Source organism: Sinohyriopsis cumingii, chromosome 5 (genome assembly GCF_028554795.1).
Source record: "Sinohyriopsis cumingii isolate HCF-2022 chromosome 5, ASM2855479v2, whole genome shotgun sequence".
In the NCBI taxonomy this organism is placed as follows: Eukaryota; Metazoa; Mollusca; class Bivalvia; order Unionida; family Unionidae; genus Sinohyriopsis; species Sinohyriopsis cumingii.
In genome coordinates, this window is record NC_142965.1 from 155,274,196 (window position 1) to 155,287,263 (window position 13,068).

The window sequence follows — 13,068 nt, forward strand, 5'->3', positions numbered from 1 at the left end:
TATTCCATGTATGCAAGCATATCATCAAACATCCTTCTAAATGTTAAAAGCAGGAACCAACAACCCAAAGGCAAAGTGCAGTTTCCAAAGACCCAAAAAGTTATGGATAAACTAGAACATGTGCAGAAAATGTTAGTTTTGCTTTGGTGATAAAAATGCACATACAAGGACCTATGTGTAAGGTTATGCATAAAGCAAACAAAAACAACTGATTAAAGGGTATGCATAAAGGTAACAAAAACGACTGGTTAAAGGGGATGCATAAAGGCAACAAAAATTACTGATTTAAGGGGATGCATAAAGGCAACAAAAACGACTGACTTAAGGGGATGCATAAAGGCAACAAAAACGACTGACTTAAGGGGATGCATAAAGGCAACAAAAATGACTGACCTAAGGGGATGCATAAAGGCAACAAAAACGACTGATTTAAGGGAATGCATAAAGGCAACACAAATGACTGATTTAAGGGGATGCATAAAGGCAACAAAAACGACTGATTTAAGGGGATGCATAAAGGCAACAAAAACGACTGATTTAAAGGAATGCATAAAAGCAACAAAAACAACTGCTTTAAGGGTAGACTAAGGAGCTGATTAATGACATTAATGAGTGTAACTGTGCTAGAGAAGTGTACACTGAAACTGTAAGTCATAGTCCAACTTCCAAACAATGCATAATTTAGGCAGCTTGCAACACATACTTTCAATTATTTTGTACTAACCTTTGTGTCCAGACTGACTGCAAGTCAAATACCTTTTCTATTTATATATTGTCTCAAATCCTTCAAAGAAAAATCCTCCAGTTTGCCTAGCAGCTGTTGAACTTTGATTTGAGCTGCTGACACATGTCAACATTATCCAACAATAAAATGTGCTCTACGACTGCCACTAATGTCACATAATTATGAAGTGGGGAGAAACACTTAGTCTAATTCACCTATTATATTCTCATCTTTATTTCATGAGGGTCTTCTTTGTTTTCTCCATAGTATTAATGTGACTGTCTTTTTTAATAATCGAGTCATGTAGACTTATCTTCATTGTGAGATTATTCATTGTTCTCAAATCTAAACCTGATTCAAAACTTCAACTATTACATCCACATCTTTATCCCATGATTTATCTTTGTCTCCATATTATTAATGTGGCTGTTTAAGTTCATTTTTATAATCGAGTCGTCTAGACTTCTCGTTCTTGTGAGATTATTCATTGTTCTCAAATCTGAACCTGATCTATCTCTGACCTTGATAAAAAAAATGTCTAATTAATATTAACAATACAATTACTGTTTACATTCACATCAGTGCCGTTACAATAAACTGTTTTGAGCAGCTAAAAGCAAAATGATGTTTGCTAAACAAACTAAGTAGTGAAACCGGGACACAGCTCAAATGTGAAGTCTACAAAACAAATTGTGATTTAAAGATATGTGGGTATCAATGCAAGTCCCTCCCTCGATCATGTGGTAAACAAATGACGAAAAGGGAGCTCCAACAAGTGGTTGTGTTGTTGGACAATCACACATGCAGTTTATAAATACGGTTCAGCCAAAAAACAAAGCATTCTTGTTGCAAGACGTGCAAGAGGCGAATTTGACATAAATGAAAATAAATCAATATTGAACCTGTATATAAAATTATTATTCTTTATAGATACGTAGTATTATCGGTCTACTGCCCTACTGCCCTATTTTTCCTTTGCGCACATTGATTTGGCAGTCTGAACCGTGATGTAGGTCAAGCTATTTTAGGTCATTAGAAGGCTGTTATTAAGTCTGTCCGAGCGTATATTCTAAACCGTGTAGCATTTTCTGAGTATAAACATAGTGAATGCACATGACTTAAAAACAAAGTCATGAAGCTGAACTCTTTCTGCATTTTTTTTAGCTCTTACCTTATAAATTACATACAGCCTGATTTGTTTGAGACGGTCATGCTCCGAAATATAGACTATATACTTTTCTTACCTTACTGCAGTAAAGAGCTCCTCTGATCCACTACTCATCCCTGCTGAAGATCTACTTGAGGACGCGGAATCACTGTAGAAAAAAAAAAGCAGTTAAAACATCAATCAATACGAAAAATAAATAAATAAAATTAACTATGTTTAATATTTTCAATACTAGTGCTGATTAATATTGTCAGTCATGCAAGACTAACATTTTTTCGGATATAAGGAACAAATCTTTAAAAAAAATGTTGCAGATACGAGGAAAATCCACATAATCGTCGAGTTTCCCCTCAAATTGTGTTAATCTCCCTCTTTGAAAAATCCCTCACAATTTGGGGAACAATTAGCATGTACAATGGTAGTAAGAATAACTCTGTTATAATTGCTCTCGAAATTTCTTTCTCCCCAGTCACTTGAACTTTGTTTTTCGGGATATATACTACCACTGATAAATTACGGCTGTACCATATGTGGAAACACATCCAATTATAATCTGTCCAGAATTGATAAACTCGAGAAAAGGGCAGCCCGAATAAAACTGAAACTTCCCATTATGTCATCCTCGATATTTTTTGTTTTCCTGTCTGCAATGGCTACCTATACAAAAACGTATTCTTTAATTTAAAGGAATCATGAACTATACGTCTTTAAACGATCTTTCTCCAGATTATGTCGCTACCTAACCAAAAAAGGATCATCAAATACTGAGTGTAATCTCTGATCGACGACTAACAAAGATCTCCAGATTTCGTGGTCGAAAACCAATCATTACAAAAGCTCATTTACTGTATCAACACCTACTGTATGGAATTCCTTACCAATAACGATACGTAATTCAAATTCCCTTGCTTCTTTTAAACTATCATTAAATAAGTTTTTTCTTGACCAGCTCGAATGACATATTAAAAGCTCTGACTAGAAAACTTAAAATTATATCCATAAATAATGTGTACAGATCTTATTCGATATATGTAATACGTACGACTTATGCTGAAATGTATGTACCTGTGTATAGCATATTGTTCATATGTGTATGTTTCCCAGTATAGTCACCCATAGTCATTCGTGTTCAGTATGTATGAATGAGTGTGCCACGATACCTGATTATGTGCATGATCTTGTATTTTTTGTTAAAACAAAATTTGAAACATAGCCAATTACAAAAACTGAGGACCACATGGCAGATAGGTCAGTCAAGACCAAATGTGTTATCCTCGTTAGAGAAAGTTGTTTGTTATTATTATTATTATTATTATTATTATTATGTCCTATAATCCTTGTTTGCTAGATGTAGCTGACTCATAAGATGCATATCTTTACGATTAAATCAAATTTGTATTTTCTATATTTTTATTTGAATGTTTTCAAGGTCGGCGATATTTTTCCAGGTCTTCTTTCCAGACTCCTTCCTTAAACTGGCAACTGAGGATATTGACGCAAATATATTGGTCATCAATGATATAAATGAGGTCATATTGACCATCAATAATATAAGTGAAGTGATAGTGACCATCAATGATATAAATACAGTACATTTTTTTTTTGCGGTAGTCCAGTTCTCTTGTAGAGACTTCTTGAAAATGGCAGTCACTGATATAAATGCAGTCTATATAAATTCGATGTATTTTATATGTTACCTGTTCAGTTGTGCTGTGCCATAGTTGGGAAAATATTCCCTGTCATTTAATTCTCATGTATGTTCACATAAAGTTCACTAATTGCGGTGTATCGTGGAATGAAAACGTAAATGGGAAAGTGTATACTGGCCTAAATAGAATACAATTTTTTTTTCGAAGTCAGAAATTCGCGAAAAATTAAAAATTCGGAAATGTCTCTATAAAGGGTATAATATATCTTTACTGTTAAAAGATTAGTGATAATATTTACTAGTCAGTTGTACTTTATACGCATTGGAATAAATATTCTAATTAGCCATTTAATTATATGCCTTGGAATAAATATTCTTTTAAACACCAGCATGTATTGCTAGCAATAGTAAACTCAGACTACTATCAATATGTATTTGTGGCGTTAATCATATATTTCCAACAAGAAGAAAAGTAAAGAGTGGAATTGTCTCTGTGTACACCCCGTGTTTAACATACTAAAATTCATATTGTTGTTATGGGTTGAACGCCATTTATCAGCAAATGACAGGCCATATATGGTGGCCAGTATAATTGGTGGAGGAAGAACCCGGAAAAAGCCCGGGAGGAACCATCGACCCACGGGAGCTACTGGCAAGCTTCTTACAAATCCACATAGGCCGACCCCAAGACTCGAAACTACCGCGGACAGACGTGAATGATATTAATCGGTAAAGGCGGGCGCATTAAAACACACGGCCACCAGTGGCCACTACAATTAATGGAAAATGCTGACTGAGCCAATTTATTGTTTTAATTCGTCTAGGTCTGAGAGTTCATGGAATAAATAAGATGTCTTATGAAGGTAACCGTTATCATTAAATGGATGGCGGATTAACACAAAGTCAATATGGATTAATGAAATATTGGTTTAAATTTATCGCAGCCAGTCAAGTTTTCCAGTTCTATAATAGACTAAATTAATGCTTTTTATTTTCTTTCACCAAAATGTGTTAATACATTCAATACGCCAATAGAGGATGTGTTAGATACACTGAATCCTCGCAAAATGGCCACCTCTGTTCTGCAATCATCTTTGAAAGACGACCACTTGCTCGTATTATTTCTATCATTTGCTATATATCCGCTTTTTGCACATACATTTTGATTGGCTCTCCCCGTCTACCCCACCGTCCGTTCGTTATTCAGTTATCTTTGTAACTCCATCTTTTGGAAGGAAGGGTTGGCGTGAAAGATCACATTTTCATATTAATGTGGACACTTGTAAACTCCATGTTCAAATGTTTCCAACTAACAGCTGGTCGCTTAAATAAGGTGCCAATTTATTTTCCGCATTCTACGCAATATATATTTAGATAGCTAACAAGAATTCATTTACTAAAGCCAAAATGATATACAAACCATACAAATTACCTTTTAATGGCGACTGAATAATCTCTCTCTCTCTCTCTCTCTCTCTCTCTCTCTCTCTCTCTCTCTCTCTCTCTCTCCCCGTATATACTTTCAAAATTGAACTGCTTCCTATTCTTTATAGGCACATTTTATGTGGGGAACAAATTGGTAAAGACAACCAACGTGCTCATTTAATAGTAATCTCTATTGACCTCTATTGTTACAATGTACGTGTGGTTGTTATTGTTACAATGTATATGTGGTTGTTATTGTTACAACGTACGTGGGGTTGTTATTGTTACAATGTACGTGTGGTTGTTATTGTTACAATGTACGTGGGGTTGTTATTGTTACAATGTACGTGTGGTTGTTATTGTTACAATGTACGTGGATTGTTATTGTTACAATGTACGTGTAGTTGTTATTGTTACAATGTACGTGTGGTTGTTATTGTTACAATGTATATGTGGTTGTTATTGTTACAACGTACGTGGGGTTGTTATTGTTACAATGTACGTGTGGTTGTTATTGTTACAATGTACGTGGGGTTGTTATTGTTACAATGTACGTGTGGTTGTTATTGTTACAATGTACGTGGATTGTTATTGTTACAATGTACGTGTGGTTGTTATTATTACAATGTACGTGTGGTTGTTATTGTTACAATGTATATGTGGTTGTTATTGTTACAACGTACGTGGGGTTGTTATTGTTACAATGTACGTGTGGTTGTTATTGTTACAATGTACGTGGGGTTGTTATTGTTACAACGTACGTGTGGATGTTATTGTTACAACGTACGTGGGGTTGTTATTGTTACAATGTACGTGTGGTTGTTATTGTTACAATGTACGTGTGGTTGTCATTGTTACAATGTACGTGTGGTTGTTATTGTCACAATGTACGTGGGGTTGTTATTGTTACAATGTACGTGTGGTTGTTATTGTCACAATGTACGTGTGGTTGTTATTGTTACAATGTACGTGTGGTTGTTATTGTTGCAATGTACGTGGGGTTGTTATTGTTAAAGTGTACGTGTGGTTGTTATTGTTACAATGTACGTGTGTGTGGTTGTTATTGTTACAATGTACGTGTGGTTGTTATTGTTACAATGTACGTGTGGTTGTTATTGTTACAATGTACGTGTGGTTGTTATTGTTACAATATACGTGTGGTTGTTATTGTTACAATGTACGTGTGGTTGTTATTGTTACAATGTACGTGGGGTTGTTATTGTTTGCTTCTTGATTGAAGCTCTTGTTCAAAAAGGTGTCTCTCTTCCAACCTGATTAAAGTAATCATTTGTAAGTATCATAAAAGGTGTGTCTATTCCTACCTGATTAAAGTTATAGTACTCTCTCTCTCTCTCTCTCTCTCTCTCTCTATCTCTCTCTCTCAGGGCCCCGAGTGGCCGAGTGGTCTAAAGCGCTGTCCGTCACTGATCACTGCCATCTCACCTCTGTCTGCGTGGGTTCGAGTCCAAGGCTCGGCAAAGGTGGATATGTGAGAAAGCTTGCCGGTAGCTTCTCGTGGGTCGGTGGTTCTTTCCGGGGTTTTCCCGGTTCTTCCTCCACCATTAATACTGGCCGCCATGTATAGCCTATCTTGTGCTGAAAAATGGCGTTAAACCCTATAACAACAACAACAACAACTCTCTCTCTCTCTCTCTCTCTCTCTCTCTCTTACTATCTCTCTCTCTCAGGGCCCCGAGTGGCCGAGTGGTCTAAAGTGCTCTCCGTTACGGATCACTGCCATCTCACTTCTGTCTGCGTGGGTTCGAGTCTCGGGTTCAGCCAATGTGGGTATGTGAGAAAGCTTGCCAGTAGCTTCTCGTGGGTCGATGGTTCTTTCAGGGGTTTTCCCGGGTTCTTCCTCCACTATTAATACTGGCCGCCATGTATAGCCTATTGTGTGCTGAAAAATGGCGTTAAACCCCACAACAACAAAATCTCTCTCTCTCTCTCTCTCTCTCTCTCTCTCTCTCTCTCTCTCTCGGATAAAATGTTACAGTTTGAATGATATGACGAACAAACTTTTGGGATAGAAAATGATTATAATTTATAAATTTCGCAACACCATAATTTCTCATTTTGTACACTCAGTTGCTATCAAGAGTCATAGATCGACACCATATGTACGCTGATAATACTCAAATTACAAATAGCTGCCCAACTGATGACGAGGCTATCATTCAAGGCGTACAGATGTGCATTTCTGATGTGAAGTCATGGATGATATCTAAAAAGCTGCAGACGAATGATGATAGAACTGAAACCATTCCGATCACCACGCAAAGACTTTCTCATTCATATAATTTATCTCAGACAATAAGTATCTGCGATACCAACATGAAATTTACACAGTTGGTACGAAAGCTAGATGTCACTTTCGACAGTACGCTCTCATTAGACTGACATGTAATCAACATATGTCAGACATATAGTTGGAACTGAGACGCATCAGCTCCATTCGAAGTTTTCTTTCGGTTGATGCAGTTATACCGAGAGATAATTTCTATTCCACGAGATCATATATCTTAGAATGCAATAAAAATACTTATTTTACGGGAAATATCAAGATTAACATTTCACGTCCGTTTCACTTTTATTATGTCATGCTCTTTTTCGTCGTCACGGTCTCTCTTGATTGATTAGAACATCACTTGGCCATTTTTGTCAGAAGTGGTTGCAGGAATACACGTTAATTTGATAGGTTTGACAGCAAAGACCGACGATATTTCAACTGTTACTTTGCTTCCTTCCGCCGCCATGATCTTCCATGTGAACAATAATATTTCAGACCATAGTTCACAATGTCGACAATTTACTTCCGATGTATCTGTCTCGACTCAACGGAAAGGACCGAGGATATTCTGAGAGTCTCACGATAGCACGGATGTCTAAATACTCGTTCGAGGGTTACATTCCCTCGGTAGGTTAAAAATACAATCATATTACGATAAATTTTGAGGTAAGACGTCACCTGGAGAAGTCTGCTTTCTTTGTCTAACTTTTTGACACATAATCGTTTTGGTTGTTTCTTGTTTTTGTATTTGTCTTTTTGCAAAGCTTGTAGTTTTGTAGATGATGCGTCAGAAAAAGAATGATATTATTTACTTTTATTGATGGAAAACATGTCATAAGGATAAAATCACAAGCATTACGGATATAAACAAAATGCACAAAACATAGAATGTACTTCTGAAGGTGTGTAAATAATGACCTTCCAAAGAAATATGGACGAATGAGAATCCAAATAAAGTGAACAATAGTCATTTAAAGGAATGTAGAATAAGATTCTAAAACTTGACACCAATTACTGAAATAATAGATAATGAACGCTTACACGAACCGTATGATTTTTACTTTAGTTTGGCTCCTTTCCCTTTAGTCTTGATGGTGTAATATAATTGAATTTGAGTAATGAAACTTCAGCGAGCACATAATGATGCAGAATCTGCATTTGTCCAAAGCAGATTACCGTGAACTTGTGTGGTTCAGTGGATTCCATCCCACCCATTTAAAAAAGACCATCTACAAATTTATGTTTTAATTAGAATAAAGACATACGCATATCTAAAGAGCTGAACATTACGTGTTGACTGATAAATACAGACAACCCTGAATCATTCCTGACTCAAACTGACACATACAAATACATAATAAATTGATAAATACAGTCAACACCTTCAGTTACCTGATACAACTGACTCAAACAAATACATAACAAATTAATAAATATAGGTAACACCGTATGATACCAGACACTAGCTGACACATTCAAATACATGAGAAACTAAACGTCACAAATAGTGTAAAACTGATAAATACAGGCAACCCTGTATCCGATGTGTGTACCCATTACTATAAAACAATATTTGGGATATATCAAATACCTTTGAGCAATCGAAGTGCTTTTGGTAATACACACACACACACACACACACACACACACACACACACATATATATATATATATATATATATATATATATATATATATATATATATATATATATATATATATATATCACTGCAGAAGGATGTACAATGTTTGAAGCTCTGACCCATGAGGATGTTATCAACGACACGTGATAATGTGTTTACATGTCTGACCATTTGTTCGCGAATATTTCCATGGACTCCTCTGAATTTGAAATATATTTTTCAACCTTAAAATATCATCTAAAAACTGAAGAAAAAAATTCACAGTTTAAAGATGATTTTAAAAATTGTCATCAATATGCAAATGGTTTTGTTTTAAGAGTACGAAAGTAAATAACGTTTGGAATTTCTAATTCAAATAAAATGGTTTTATTTTAAGAGTACGAAAGTAAATAATTTTTGGAATTCCGGTTTCAATAACATGGTTTTGTTTTATCAGTACGAATGTAAATAACGTTTGGAATTTCTAATTCAAATAAAAAGGTTTTGTTTTAAGAGTACGAAAGTAAATAACATTTGGAATTTCTGTTTCAAACAACATGGTTTTGTTTTAACAGCACGGAAGTAAATAACGTTTGGAATTTCTGTTTCAAATAATATGGTTTTGTTTAAAGAGTACGAAAATAAATAACATTTGGAGTTTCTATTTCAAATAATATGGTTTTGTTTTAACAGTACGAAAGTAAATAACGTTTGGAATTTCTGTTTCCAAAAATATGGTTTTGTTTTAGCAGTACGAATGTAAATACTGTTTGGAATTTCTGTTTCAAAGAACATGGTTTTGTTTTGACAGTACGAAAGTAAATAACGTTTGAAATTTCTATTTCAAATAATATGGTTTTGTTTTAACAGTGCGAAAGTAAATAACGTATGCAGTTTCTGTTTCAAATAATATGGTTTTGTTTAAAGAGTACGAAAGTAAATAAAATTTGGAATTTCTGTTTCAAATAACATGGTTTATTTTAAGAGTACGAATGTAAATAACGTTTGGAATTCCGGTTTCAAATAAGATGGTTTTGTTTTAACAGTAAGAAAGTAAATAACGTTTGGAATTTCTGTTTCAAATAACATGGTTTTGTTTTAACAGTACGAAAGTAAATAACGTTTGGAATATCTATTTCAAATGAAATGGTTTTGTTTTAACAGTACGAAAGTAAATAACGTTTCGAATTTCTGTTTTAAATAATATATATATATTTTTTTTAAGAGTACCAATGTAAATAACGTTTGGAATATCTGTTTCAAATAATATTGTTTTGTTTAAAGAGTACAAAAGTAAACAACGTTTGGAATTTGTGATTCAAATAATATGGTTTTGTCTTAAGAGTATCGAAGTAAATAACGTTTGGAATTACTGTTTCAAATAACATGGTTTTGTTTTAACAGTACGGAAGTAAATAACACTTGGAGTTTCTATTTCAAATAACAATTTTTTGTCTTAAGAGTACGGAAGTAAATAACGTTTGGAATTTCTGTTTCAAATAACTTGGTTTTGTTTTAACGTTACGGAAGCAAATAACGTTTGGAGTTTCTATTTCAAATGACATGGTTTTGTTTTAAGAGTACGGAAGTAAATAACGTTTGGAATTTCTATTTCAGATAATATGGTTCTGTTTCAAGAGTACGAAAGTAAATAACGTATGGAATTTCTGTTTGAAAATAACATGGTTTTGTTTTAACAGTACGAATGTAAATAACCTTTGGAACTTCTGTTTCAAATACTAAGGTTTTGTTTTAAGAGTACGAATGTAAATAACGTTTGGAATTTCTGTATCAAATAATACGGTCTTGTTTTAAGAGTACAAATGTAAATAGCGTTTGGAATTTCTGTTTCAAAAAATATGGTTTTGTTTTAGCAGTACGAATGTAAATACTGTTTGGAGTTTCTGTTTCAAAAATTATGGTTTTGTTTTAACAGTACGAAAGTAAATAACGTTTGCAATTTCTATTTCAAATAATATGGTTTTGTTTTAACAGTACGAAAGTAAATAACGTTTGGAAATTGTGATTCGAATAACATGGTTTTATTTTAAGTGTACGAAAGTAAATAAGGTTTGGAATTCCGGTTTCAAATAAGATGGTTTTGTTTAAACAGCACGAAAGTAAATAAAGTTTGGAATTTCTGTTTCAAATAACATGGTTTTGTTTTAACAGTACGAAAGCAAATAACGTTTGGTATTTCTATTTGAAATAATATGGTTTTGTTTTAACAGTACGAAAGTAAATAACGTTTGCAGTTTCTGTTTCAAATAATATGGTTTTGTTTTAAGAGTACGAAAGTAAATAAAGTTTGGAATTTCTGTTTTAAATAACACGGTTTTGTTTAACGAGTACGACAGTAAATAACGCTTGGAATTTCTGTTTCAAATAAAATGGTTTTTTCTTAAAAGTACGGAAGTAAATAACGTTTGGCGTTTTTATTTCAAATATCATGGTTTTGTCTTAAGTGTACGGAAGTAAGTAACGTTTGGAATTTCTGTTTCAAATAACAAGGTTTTGTTTTAACAGTACGGAAGTAAATAACGTTTGTAATTCCGGTTTCAAATGACATGGTTTTGTTAGAAGGTTACGAAAGTAAATAACGTTTGGATTTTCTGTTTCAAATAATATGGTTTTGTTTTGGCAGTACGAATATCAATACTGTTTGGAATTTCTATTTCAAATACTATGGTTTTGTTTTAAGAGTACGAAAGTAAATAACGTTTGGAATTTCGGTTTAAAAAAAATATGGTTTTGTTTTAGCAGTACGAATGTAAATACTGTTTAAAATTTCTGTTTCAAATAATATGGTTTTGTTTTAAGAGTACGGAAGTAAATAACGTTTGGAATTCAGGTTTCAGATAACATGGTTTTGTTTTAAGTGTACGGAAGTAAATAACGTTTGGAATTTCTGTTTCAAATAATATGGTTTTGTTTTAACAGTACGAATTTAAATAGCGTTTGGAATTTCTGTTTCAAATAACATGGTTTTGTTTTAAGGGTACGAAAGTAAATAACGTTTGTAGTTTCTGTTTCAAATAATATGGTTTTGTTTTAAGAGTACGAAAGTAAATAACGTTTGGAATTTCTGTTTCAAATAATATTGTTTTGTTATAAGAGTACGAAAGTAAATAACGTTTGGAATTTCTGTTTCAAGTAATATGGTTTTGTTATAAGGGTATGAAAGTAAATAACGTTTGGAATTTCTGTTTCAAATAATATGGTTTTGTTTTAAGAGTACGAAAGTAAATAACATTTGGAGTTTGTCTTTCAAATAATATTGTTTTGTTTAAAGAGTTCGAAAGTAAAGAACGTTTGGAATTTCTGTTTCAAATATTATCGTTTTGTTTAAAGATTACGAAAGTAAATAACGTTTGGAATGTCTGTTTGAAATAATATTGTTTTGTTTTAAGAGTTCGAAAGCAAATGACGTTTGGAGTTTCTGTTTCAAATAATATGGTTTTGTTTTAACAGGACGAAAGTAAATAACGTTGGTAATTTCTGTTTCAAATAATATGGTTTTGTTTTAAGAGTACGAATGTAAATAACGTTTGGAATTTCTGTTTCAAATAACATGGTTTTCTTTAAAGAGTACGAAAGTAAACAACGTTTGTAATTTCTGTTTCAAATAACATGGATTTGTTTTAACAGTGCGAATGTAAATAACGTTTGGAATTTCTGTTTCAAATAATATGGTTTTGTTTTAAGAGTACGAAAGTAAATAACGTTTGGAATTTCTGTTTCAAATGACATGGTTTTGTTTTAACAGTACGAATGTAAATACTGTTTAAAATTTCTGTTTCAAATAATATGGTTTTGTTTTAAGAGTACGGAAGTAAATAACGTTTGGAATTCAGGTTTCAAATAATATGGTTTTGTTTGTAGAGTACGAAAGTAAATAGTGTTTGGAATTTCTGTTTCAAATAATATGGTTTTGTTTTAACAGTAAGAAAGTAAATAACGTTTGGAGTTTCTGTATCAAATAATATGGTTTTGTTTTAAGAGTACGAAAGGAAATAAAAAATTGGAATTTCGGTTTCAAATAAGATGGTTTTGTTTAAACAGTACGAAGGTAAATAACGATTGGAATTTCTGTTTCAAATAATATGGTTTTGTTTTAACAGTAAGAAAGTAAATAAAGTTTGGAATTTCTGTTTCAAATAACATGGTTTTGTTTTAACAGTACGAAAGTAA

At 33.1% G+C, this 13,068-nt stretch overlaps 1 protein-coding gene across 2 annotated transcripts in view; it reads right to left on the reverse strand.

The window, feature by feature from the left end:
* Nucleotides 1-13,068, reverse strand: part of LOC149800507 (kelch-like protein 26) — a 76,368-nt gene that overhangs the window by 25,447 nt on the left and 37,853 nt on the right. Inside the window, exon 2 of one of the 2 annotated variants that reach the window (XM_089960134.1) lies at nt 1,969-2,040. In XM_089960134.1, the coding sequence (XP_089816260.1) occupies nt 1,969-2,040 (72 nt within the window). Of the gene's footprint in view, nt 1-1,895; nt 1,945-1,968; nt 2,041-13,068 lie in introns of those variants that run through there. The other variant, XM_089960135.1, reaches the window with a different exon arrangement.